This window comes from Eurypyga helias, unplaced genomic scaffold (genome assembly GCF_000690775.1).
Source record: "Eurypyga helias isolate BGI_N326 unplaced genomic scaffold, ASM69077v1 scaffold43024, whole genome shotgun sequence".
Lineage (NCBI taxonomy): Eukaryota > Metazoa > Chordata > Aves > Eurypygiformes > Eurypygidae > Eurypyga > Eurypyga helias.
The window spans coordinates 1,763-13,356 of NW_010247694.1; the positions used below are offsets into that span (position 1 = coordinate 1,763).

The window sequence follows — 11,594 nt, forward strand, 5'->3', positions numbered from 1 at the left end:
CTCCCCTCCCTCTCCAAACACGGGGTCGGGCCTAGTCATCTCGGCTGCGGCTCACCAACTCTTATTTCACCTCTACGTCCTTAACAGAGCACCGAGCCCCCGCGTCCCCGCGAGCTCCAAGGACAAGCCGGGGGCGGCGAGCTCAGCCCCACGCTCCATGCCCACCCCAGCAGGCACGCGCACAGACCGTTTCCATGGCCCCAGGCGCTGCCCCTGCTATTCCCGCTTCAGCTGCCACCTACGCTCGTGCCAACCAGAGCGCTCCGACGGCTCCGTGGGTTCGGCTCCCTCCCGTGCACGAGCCTTTCCCTGTGCTCGGCGTTGCGTCGAGCAGCGAAGGAGAGGGTAAGGGGGGCACACCGCACCCATCGCCCCAAGACTATCGCATATTGCCTCCCACGCTACAAAAATACACAACTTTGGATGAGTTTGCTAGTTAATGTACATTTACTCCAGCACAGGAATACAAATACCTTTTATTTTAAAAAAGAAAAAAGCTAATAATACAGTAGGCCTGGCCGCGGCCCAGAGGGGTGTCAAACCCACTACCGTGTACTGCAGGAACTAGACACACGGGTGTTTCTAGAAGGAGTTACCGCCGCCCCCAGCGCAGAAGTTACGGTGCGAGTTAAGTTCTATGCTGCGGTTTGCGTCACTTCCACCGGCCGAGAAGACCAGGAACACTGTCATCCAGCAGCTCCCAAACCCAACGGCTGCTTCTTTCTGGGTCGTTTCGATGCAAATCAGCCCAAAAGGCGTACGCAAATCCCTAATATTTACAGTCCAAATACAGCATCACTCTACAATTTTCTTATAAAACAGCAGGTAAGGAGTTGACGTAGACGACGACGTCGGAGACAGAGAATTCAGAAAGTCCTTTTCTTCAGTGACCTTCACCTCAGAATCGTCGAAGAGCAACCACTTCCCCTCGTACTCCCTCAGGCTCTGCAGTACGCACGGAGCTCTGTTCTCTAGTCCGCCGGAAGCGACACCGCTCTGCTCGCCGCCTTCTGCGCTGCACTCCGCGCTTCCGCTGCTGGACTCGGGATTTCTGCTTTCAGGAACGACGTTAAGAAACTTGTCGGGGTTAGCGGGTTTGGTGGCGTACAGGTCACAGTCGGGCTTGCTCTTCTGCCCCCCAAGAAGTCCGACAGCTTCCACGTTCTTCTTGCTCAGGACTTTACCCGGCTGTGCGTTCCCACCGACTCTAAAAGAGACTTCGCCGTCGTCGTAGTCGTCTGCAGCAGCTCTCGCCTCCCCCTCATCCAGCGGTTCCGGCGTAAGCGCCGCGTGTGTTCGGGCGGTGCTGAAGTTCCCCCGCTCTAGCTCCAGGCTGTTCAGGTCGGTCACTTTGACGGAAGCCGTGTAGTGTCCGCTGCTGATGGTGATGCCGCTGTGCATCACCACTGCGAACAGCCCGTAGGTGTCGTTGGTCGGCTTCGTGCTCCACTCTTCCAGCGAGAGCCTGAGGGGCGTCAGTAAGGGCGTGTTTATCTTGGAGAGCCCGCCGTAGCAGTCAAACCTGCAGAGGGAAACTGGAGTCAGACCTCGCTCCACCACAGCTCCCAGTAACTACCCCGGAAGTGGCTCACGCGGCCCTTTCCCCCATTAGCGACACGGGCGGCCCGAAGGCGAGCGCTTGCTCGCTTCTCGTGAGCGCGCCCCAGGCTGCCCGGTCAGGGAAGACCTTGTTAGGAGTGCGCGGCATGTTGAATCTCACAGCCCGAGAGCGACCGACCTTAACCACGTAAGACATTCCCTCTTTCTGAAGTATCAGCTAAAGCTGATTTTCTGCAGAGGCGTTAACCCAGTTGTTATCGCTCCTGCTTCCACGCACAAATACTCCGCTTCTTCCCAGGCGCCACCCTGCGCTCCAGATTACAAAAACCCAAACCCTTCAACATCCAGGGCTGAGGTAAGCAGGGTTGGTGGGGTTTCCCTGCCAGGACTCGTTTACCGATCAAAGGAACACGAACTTCACTTCCGATCGCTTTAATGGCACGCGGAAAAACGGAGCTCCTGCCGTAGGAAGTCATTTTTCTCAGCTGACCTTGGTGCCCTGCCAGCGCTGCAGTTACCTACAGGTGCGCAAGTTACTCACACTTGGGATCCCATGAACTGTCCTGTGTTACTGGGCGTTTTCTAGGCAATGATCTAGGCTGATTTCCTTGGGAAAAACATCCAGTATTTCCTAAGTATTTAGCATTTTGTCCATAGGGCACGAATTTACAGTGAGCATGGTTTAAGTCCCTTCCTACGAGGATCTTCTAAGGAGTCTGAAAGGTGTTGGGACTCCCACATTATCATGTATTCGCCCCCTTGAGTGATTCTGCTCTTACCTGATTTACACACTGCATCAGCCCAAGTTAATTAACCCCTTTATTTAAAGCTATGTGATGATTCGGTCTTGCTCAGCTGTTGGGGTGTGGCAGGGAAAGGTCTGGGGGATACAGGAAGCCTGGGAAGACTCGGGTTCCAGAGCCAACTGCTATTGTTCACCTGTGGTTTATCCCAAGAACAACTCTCTTCAGTCCAAGGCAACTGCAGATACGGCACAACACTAAGCATTGCTGCAGTAACAGGACTGTTGTTTCACTGGGTTTAGTTTTGACTCTGCTGTGCTCCCAGTTCAGTGGTGGTCACAGCCATAAACCCTCAGAAACACAAACAGGTTTCCACGCACACACGGCCTCGGTCACTCAAGTCAAATTAACTGAAATCTCACGTTAGGGCGAGGCTTCCCAGAAACGCTTCACCACACCAGAAGGAACAAAACAGCACGTAATCTGAAATAATAAAACTCAAATCTTCTGAAGATCCCTACTAGCAGTAGCCACAAACACATTCAGTAAGTCGAGAAGCCAACCGCCTGCTGATGCTCCAGACCAGAAACGCAGTTCACACAACGCTCCGACAAGCGTATTGACACAAGACACTGAAACGAGCTCTGCCTGGCTTCCAGCATCAGAGATTTGGAGAGGAGGAAATAAGAGAGGGAATCTTCTCCTGATAGCTTTTTGTTCTTCTCCATGACAAGAACCTGAAGACAGAAAGCGCATGACGAGGCCGCTGCCTCCTCCGACTGACACATGGTTCGCGCAGCAAACTCGACATCTTTCCAGCCCGCAGATCGGGGGAGCTTTCCCCACTGGGCTGCATTAACACCTCTCCTCGTTACAGACCCTTCGCTCCTCGTTACAGACCCTCGAAGACTTGGGCCGCATTACTGCACCGCGTTTAACACTCGGAGTCACATAGTCCGAGTAACGATCCCCAGCGCCATGAGCAGTGCTGTCACCAAGTGGCAAATGTGAAAACAGTCACCTGCTCTTACCTGATACCGTTTCACGAGCCAAATCTAATTTTCTCACTAATTGTTAAACTTTTGTATAGTGGAAAAGCTTCATCAGCCATTACTAACAGCTTCCCAGCCTGAGCACGCGGCCTGGCGTTTTATTCCCCACACACGCACTTGCCAAGGGGAATTAGTTACTCATCCCCAGGCAAGTAGGTTTCCACAACGGCTGTTTGACTTAAAAAAAAAACCAAAACCCCACACTCTGCAAGCCAGCATCTAGAAAAGACGAAGCGAATCCCTACTAACTGCAAATATTTCCATGACCATTCCCTTCTGCTTCACGTATTTCCAACTCAGTAGAGCACAACTGAGCAGCAGACAAGATTTCAAAGTTTTTATTGGCTCTAAGAGAAGTTTCAGGAAGAGTCTTAGTTTAGAAACCCTCGTTTAAGGTCCGCAGAACGGTTTGTTACTGCTTTCAGGGCAGTAACAGTCTCCTCTCCGAGCAGAGCAGTCTATTTTCCAGTCAACAAAGTGGGAGAAGCTCCCTCAGAGCTCAGGAACCAGTGGCAGTGACTGGACACCACGGACTGCACCAGTGCCCTGCCTTAGGAGCCTCGGCTCCTGCTCGCGAGCTGCGCTGCCCTCCTCCAGACCAAGGTGTTCAGAAACGACACAGTTTTGTCCAAGACGCACCACCCCAGCCAAGATCTGGGAAAGGGTCTTCTAAGCGGCTTCATCGCCAACTCCAGTTCTACACCTGACTGTTCACTCCTAACGCCCGTAACCCCTGGCTGCGAGCCGCTGGCAGAAAACGCGCGACGGGTCAGAGGACAGCAACACCACCGAGCGCGGACTCGGGCTGACCCGGATACGGGTGTCAGCGTTGCGGAGCGCGGCGCGGAAGACGGCCAGGACAGAAGAAAAGGTCAGTGACTGGGGAGGAGGCCGATTCACCTGCAAGCTGCGAGTACTGCCCCACAGAACCAGAGGGGAGGAAGCGCAGGAGCAAACAGAAGATTTTCCTTTCAGGTGATGGCTCAGGCTGTGTTTTTTTGTCTAACAGCCTATCATCATCCCAGGATGCCACCTCACATCCAGGGCTGCTCAACAGCAGCATTACGATTTTTAACGGGTGTGCAGCTTGTTCTCTGCCGCCGTGTGACAGTCAGCTATGCAGAACAACGTTCTGTGTGTCAGGACTCTAGACCTGTGCGAAGGGAAGGCAGCAGATGTTACAGAGACAGGGAAGTTTCCCTTCCACGTTGTCAGAAACCTGGATACTCCTAAAAACTAACACTAAAGACAGGCTGAGTGAGAACTGTAGTTTTAGCCAACTACCTGCACAAATATCTTCGTGTAATCTGTCTCCAGGTCTTTTACAACTCCTGCTTACACTGGCCACAGTTACCATCAGCACTTGCTTATAGAGCATCCTCCGACAAGTCCCCCGTCAGCTCACCCGGCCTCCATGCCCTCCCGAAGGTCCGACACACCCCGAGTTCGTAGACGCTGGTGACACGAGCATTATGACCCCAACCCCGTGGCAGACTTCCTGCTGGCAGGGTGGCTCTGGAGGTCTAAAGCCAACCAACGGGGAAACGCAGCGCCCAGGGAAGTCAGTGGATAGAAGGCCAAACTCATCTGTGCCTAAATGACTTCCTCCTGCACATCCCAGAGCAGCTGAGGGTTAAGTCACCTGGTCGCCAGGTTATAAAACGGGGGGCTGCACTGTATTGTCACTCAAAAACGCAATTCATGGCGGAACCATTTTCTAAAGGACCTGGGGGAATACTGCAGTTTTAAGTGGCTCCTGACGAAGCAGCCTGTTATTTTTCCTTATCTGAACCTCAGCGAAGAGCCAGAGCTCACGGCGAAACGCTGCGCGGAACGTGTCGGGGGATTGTTCTGTTTGGGTACAGTGTTGTAGGGACGGGGTGGTTTTGGCTGGTTTTCTCTTTTCCTCCCTTCCCAAAGGAAACCCTAAATTCCTAAGTATGAGAAAAGGTAAAGAACATCTCTTCCAAAAAATAAGGGTTTCCACAGTATGTAACAAACCGATTGCTCATCGGTGACGTTGAGATTACTGTATCTTTGAAGGAATCGATCATTTCTCCTGTACTGGGTGTTACCTCTTTAAAATGCTTCTCTCCTGATTCTTCTTCCCAGACTTTAGAACCCCCGTTTGGTTAAAGCCCAAAGCGCACTACAAGCTGCAGCCATACACCTCAGTGTTGTTCCCATTATTTGTTCTGCAGAACCTGCCTCTGACCTCACAGGGACAAGTGACATCAGTAAAGTTTTCAGAAGCGTCAGCGTATCGGGCTGTTTTACGAACACAGATAAACCAATTCTTGCCAAGTCTCCTGAAAGCATACTTCCCTGGAGGTAGTTTCTGCCGTTCCTTGTAAAACAGAAAACCTTTATGAAATCAGAGGCCACACCCCACCGATTTAAAGTTAATTTCAATCTAGAAATCTGCTTTTGGAAAAGCTACAAGACATTTTCATCTCTCTGGTACGCTTTTCCTTCCAACAGCACAGCGTTTCGTGATAGAGTCAATCTGCATACTCACTCTAGGCCACTAGCAGCAAAGCACTTCAAGTGAATGGTTATAACTTCAGGCATTTTGTCGAATAAAAGGCTGCGCTCTGCTTCTGTGTAGTGGTGGCAGTTTTCACAGAAATATTTATCCTCTCCCACAATCCTTTCCACTGATGCAAACTGTGAGATTGCCCACTTAAGTGTCTTCATTTCCGTTTTCGGCTCTGGGGAAACTGTAAAAGAGAACCACTACGATCAGATATGCTGTTATTTACACTTCCGAGGTGCCCCAACAGCGTAACGACACGACGACGCGTGTCAGGTTTTGGCGTGTTCCAAACCCATCGGCCGCGCTGTGAATACGGATGGAACAGAAGATCTGTCCGAGCCTTTGCATCACCTCAGGAGGCAACGAACAGGAACTATTACTTAAAACCTGTGGTTTTCCCAAAGCCTGGCTTCAGCACGCATGCACAAATTCGGTCGCCACGTCCGGAAATGGGGTGCACGTACCCAAGACCAGAGTGGGGAGGGCAGAAATAGTAAAAGCTGCTCCAAATCAAGTCCATGAGCACTAAAATTAATTTCTTTAAAATTCTGGATTTCAAAACGCATTGTTGCCATGCTTACTTTGGGAAATAGCAAAAAGCTAAGTGAGGATCACGAAAATCTGTGAAGGATGCCAGAGAACTAACGCTTATGCATATAAACCAAATGCTATTTAGGTAATGACAGTCTAAAATAATGAAAAAAATCATTTTTTACAGTCAGTTAAAGAAAAAAAGCTGCTTTTTTCATTTCTTTTGAGAAAAAATGCAGGTATTTCTCATAAAATTAAGAAAAAGCAGAAGAATTTCTTATCCAGGAAGAAAGGGAAGACCCAAATCCAAGAACATACCGATTTGCAAGCTGGAGAACAGGTACATAAGCGAAGGACTGTAAGCAGCCTGTGTTATGTGTTAAGAACTGAAACAATTTTCATGCTGTCTAGGCCTGTCTACATTATCAGCACCCTGTTTCCAAAGTCTAAAGTTAATCAGGACAAGAGATAACGGACCAGCCGCTAACTTCAACCAGCAGGAACGGGAGCAGCGTTCCTAACTACGGGGCCGTCCTTCCTCCAAGGCTGGCTGAAGCACAGACACACAATTCCTCTGCGGGAATTACTTACTTTCAGAACTCTCTTCAGTTTTAGAAAGTTCATCTTCCTGCACTGGAACACTAATGTCCTGGAAATCTTCTCTTCTTTCAGTGAAGCACTCGCACTCCAGGCATCTCGTTCTCAGTACCAACTGGCCCTGGAAGAGTTTCTCCACTAGTTCAAAAACAGCCAGCTCCGTACCTAGAGAAAGTATGTGCCAGATGACTTACCACGATGCACTTTATTCAAGACACTTCAGAACCTGGCTGTTCTTCCAAAATCACTGTTACAGACATGGCCTTTTAGGGATTCCAGACAGGAATAGAAAAACCCAAAACAAACCTGCTTATCACATGCAATTTGCACTACATATGCTACTTGTTCCTGCACAGGGCGGCCCTTTCTCTTGGCCCTGAAACTTAAATTTCTGGTTTAAGATTAGGTTCTTGTTTTGGCCTTGAAGCGAGACATGGTCACGCTCTGGAAAACCCATGTTTGCCATCAGCGCACCGCTGTCCTGGTGTGGGCATACGGTCTTCTCGGGGAACATCACACTTCTATTTTTGCCTGGTCTGGTTATTCTCAGTCCTCTCCTCCAAGAATTACTGAACTGGTTGGCCAATTTTAGTCAAATCTGCTGAAGCAATGGAGATCTCAAGGGATTCTGCATTCCTTCAAAACCTGGTCTGACACTTTTTTATACTGTACAACTACATAATGTTAGAGAAATACCTCTTCAGAGCTACGCTAAACAGGCCAAGTTAGAAAAAAAATACAAAATGCATTCTCTTTCATAAAAAATCTTTTCCAACTGCTGAAAACCTAGTCTTGTATTTAGAGAGCTCTGCTCACTACGCACCCTGAAGGCTGACTTCCCACGCACAGTCATTTCGTAATCATACCAATCTTAAGCCCTTCACCAACCTTCCTTTTTTGGCTCTTTTTCAGTTCCTTTTTCATGATGGCTTTCCACCAGAGACGCTGGCTCACGGTATTCTGCCTTAATATTGTCTCCATTTTCGCGCTTTACGGCCGGCTCCTCAAGCTCACAGTCGTCACACTCTTTTCCTGGGTCTTTGGATCCCAAGTTTGTAGTTAACTTGCCTAGACTGTAAAATTTCGACAGAATACTAGGCTGCTTGCAGGAGGATTTTAGCCAGTTTAATCTAAGCCGCGACTTTTTCTGCGTTGGCTTCGCGCTCTCGTTTTCACTGGAACACTTGGCGATGGCATCGCTTGGATTTTCAAGCTTTTCTCCCGTTGCTTTCCTCTTCGACCTGGTTTGTCTTTGATTTTCTTCTGCTGCAATCTGCTCCTTTGACACTTTGGATTTTTTCTTTGCATTGCCACCCTCGGCATCGCTTTTTCTTTTCCCGTTTCCTTTGAGTAGCTTGTCCTCAGCTATCGCTCCGACGTGGTTACTCGGTACGTTCTCCTCCTCCTCGGCAGCGCTGGCAGTTCCATTGCTCTCAGGATTGTGATTAAGTTTTTCCTCCAGCTTCGCTGCAGGCTCTTCAACGGGCATTTTGTTCAATTCTTCCTTCTTCAGTAGCTGACATGTTTCCTGAATGTTACCCAGGATACACTGCAGAACCTCCTGGGCGTCATGCTGCAAGTAGCCTTCGTACATAGGGTTGAGCTCCCTGTTAAAAGCAAAAGTGCACACCAAAGCTGCTCTTTACTACGTAGCTAACAGGATTTGAGATTTAAATTAGGGAAGCTTAGCTGTGAAAGGAGGGGAAGACCCACTCCAGCAGGATCTTCCTAGAGAGAAGTCCTCTCTGTCACAGACAGCCGTGAAAGGGTAGTAACAGCCTTTGCAGAAGGGTGTTTAAACACACATTCAACTGCAACCCAGCCGTGATCCTTCTCAGGTCCATGAGAACCCTTCACACACGTGAGGCTAAGTACTGGTTTAAACCCACATGTGGGTTTAAATTATATTCTCAACAAATCAAAGCATACTTCTAGACTTACGATATCACAAAGGTAAGAATCAGCACAAACCTTCCCTTTGAAATGGAGAAAAACTTACTTAAGACCACCTCATCTACCTTCCGCAAGTCTCTAACGCGGTGCTGTACAGTGAAACGGCCTTACAGCTTCCGGTGAAAACCCTGGCATATGTCTGAGACTATTTGTACCTCAGGGTGTTCAGTAGCCTCCGTGGCTGCGTAGCGAGTTCATCGGTGTATTTTTCTGGATTCAAGAGAAAGCTGGCTTGAAGCTGCTCAACTGAGAGGATCAGCGAGTGCAAACTGCAGATGAGCTCGTAGCTTGCCAGTGGGTCTTCTTTGCAACTTCCCTGCAGTAACAAATTAACAATAAAAATACTCATAGTTTTGTCTGTAGCAACAAGTTGAACTTTTTCTCTCCTGCCCTTGCTTAGTCTTCTGACATTTGACAGGGTTTTTTTGTCTGCTATGGAAAACAGGTGAGTTTCAGCCAATAAATTGCTCTTTTGCCAGCAGAAATGTCAAGTCAGAATAACCATTATGTTAAAAACCCAAACCATCTTTGCCCAAAAGCTCCAGTTTCCATCCACTCAGAGTACTGTACCCTAACTGTCTTGTCAGACACATGGCGAGGTATCCCCTCCAGTTTTCCCTGTCAAACTCGAGCTTACAAGTTTACGTGCACTCTGGACGCTCGAGTTTGAGCACAAACGCAAAACTCCTGAAACAGCACGGCAGCGAACGCCGCTGCAAACGTCTTACGCACAGGAGCATCGGTTAAATTGTCGTTATGCTCCTGGCATGCAGCCCCCTTGCAAAGTTACAAGCAAAGGAACATGCAGTGAGATACGTTACCTTTTCTGCTTTCTGCTCTCCTTCATCCCTCAAAGATTCTTTCTTCTTCGAAATGATATTATATAAGTGTTTTACTCCAGTTTTAAAACCAGGACAGAAGTACAATACCTGAAAGCAACAGTTTAAAACAAGAGAATAACGGGGAAGGTGAGAAGTTACTCAACGTACACATCCACATTTAGGATCGCACCAGCTCTGCGTCTCCCCAGGCAGGCACAGAGCACACGGAGATGCAGGATCATTCGCAGCAGGGAGGTGCCCAGGGTACATACACTGAAAAACTGCCCAATCCAGACAACCCACGGTGCACGCATTTCCTGCGCTATCATCTCGTTTCCCCCTCTGTAATTAGACCCCCTTCACACTGCACCCCAGCACCTAGGTAACATCCCTTCCAACCCTAACCATTCTATGATTCTATCATTCTATCAAACTACGAGTCTCGTCCACTTGTGCCTGGCCAAAGAAAATCATCTTGTCGCGGCCCCCTGGCATGATCTCACCTGAAGGACGCTGTTCAGGTAACACGTGTTACCCAGATTGTTCAAGCCCACAAACGGCAACATGTTGTCTTTTTTCTCACAGCTGACGAGGGCGGGAGGCTGTGCTGCAGGAACCACCTGATCGCTGTGGAAGGGAGAAAACAGCCTGTGAGAACGGCTCCTGCTGGTGCGCACGCACCGCACTCCAACTGAAACCCAGACTGCTCAACGCGTCTCTTCAGCATCCTACTCAAGAATAGGCAGGTTTGCAAGCAGCGGGCAAAGCTATTGTTGGTTCCAATATAGAGTTTTCAGAAAAATACCAGGAGACAGACTAAAGGAACCAAACCAGTTCTCTTTACGCTCTTATGTTCTGTGTTCATTCCTCAGGCAGCGCTAAGAAAAACATGTCTAGCACGTATTTGCTGTTACTGACCCCTGCCCCAGGTTCACATCACTTCATTTCTGGAAGCAAACTAAAAGGATAAAAAACAGGAAAAAATTTAAAATAAGGAACCAACGAGCCTGGTACCTGACGTGCAGTGTTAACGCACCGTGCTGACACAACGGAGTCAAATTTCAGAGCCTCCCAACACGTTTGTAATTGACCATGATTAAGCAATTTTGCTTTTTCCCATTTAAATTTCCTCCCTGGCTGCCACAAAACGAGTTGCATGATTTGTTCAGGGCTTGAAACACCTGAAGGAACGACTGCAAGCGGCATAATCGACTCTTCTACTTGCAGCAGAAATAACCTTACAACTTCAATTAAAACTCACTTTGGGAAAGCTTACATTTTAATACGCTTTAGATAACTGAACGTGAGAATAACTACCTTATATTAACCTCAAATAAGGGAACTTCAAGCCATTTCAAAGTCTATGCCAACAAATCATCCACAGTGTGGCAAGCTTGTTTTCTGGAGCGAGTTATAGAAATTCGCTGCAGCGAGCACCTGGTTCAGCTTAGCGGGAGGGTTTAGTTAGTGCACCTCCGAGCGCGTACTTAGGCGAGCAAATACAACCGAGACGAGCGGCTGGGGCAGCGCCGTTCACCCACCGCAGAACCGAGCTGGGGACCGGCCGCCCCAAAACGGCCAGAAACGCTCACTCGGAGCGAAACGCTTACGCACATCTCAGAGCCTCTGAACTCCGGACTCTTTTGCTCATTTTCCTGGGACTCGGAAAAATCCAGTGCTCTTTTCGCTTCCTTTTTTTGGAAGAGCTTCAGCGAGAGCCTGTTCTTCTTCGAGGGGCTCCCTCTCGCAGGCCCGGTGCTGCTGTCACTCGGCAAGACCCCGGGCATCTTTCCTGGCGGGC

The 11,594-nt window shown here is 49.1% G+C and overlaps 1 protein-coding gene across 1 annotated transcript; it reads right to left on the bottom strand.

The window, feature by feature from the left end:
- Window positions 1–795: 795 nt before the first annotated feature.
- Window positions 796–11,588, bottom strand: USP1 (ubiquitin specific peptidase 1). The gene is made up of 8 exons (XM_010150804.1): window positions 11,408–11,588; window positions 10,297–10,420; window positions 9,794–9,901; window positions 9,128–9,288; window positions 7,908–8,626; window positions 7,014–7,184; window positions 5,874–6,075; window positions 796–1,522 (listed from the first exon to the last, which is right to left on the bottom strand). The coding sequence occupies exons 1-8, from the start codon at window positions 11,578–11,580 to the stop codon at window positions 796–798; spliced, it is 2,385 nt and encodes a 794-aa protein (XP_010149106.1). The 5' UTR covers window positions 11,581–11,588.
- Between the last annotated feature and the right edge of the window lie 6 nt (window positions 11,589–11,594).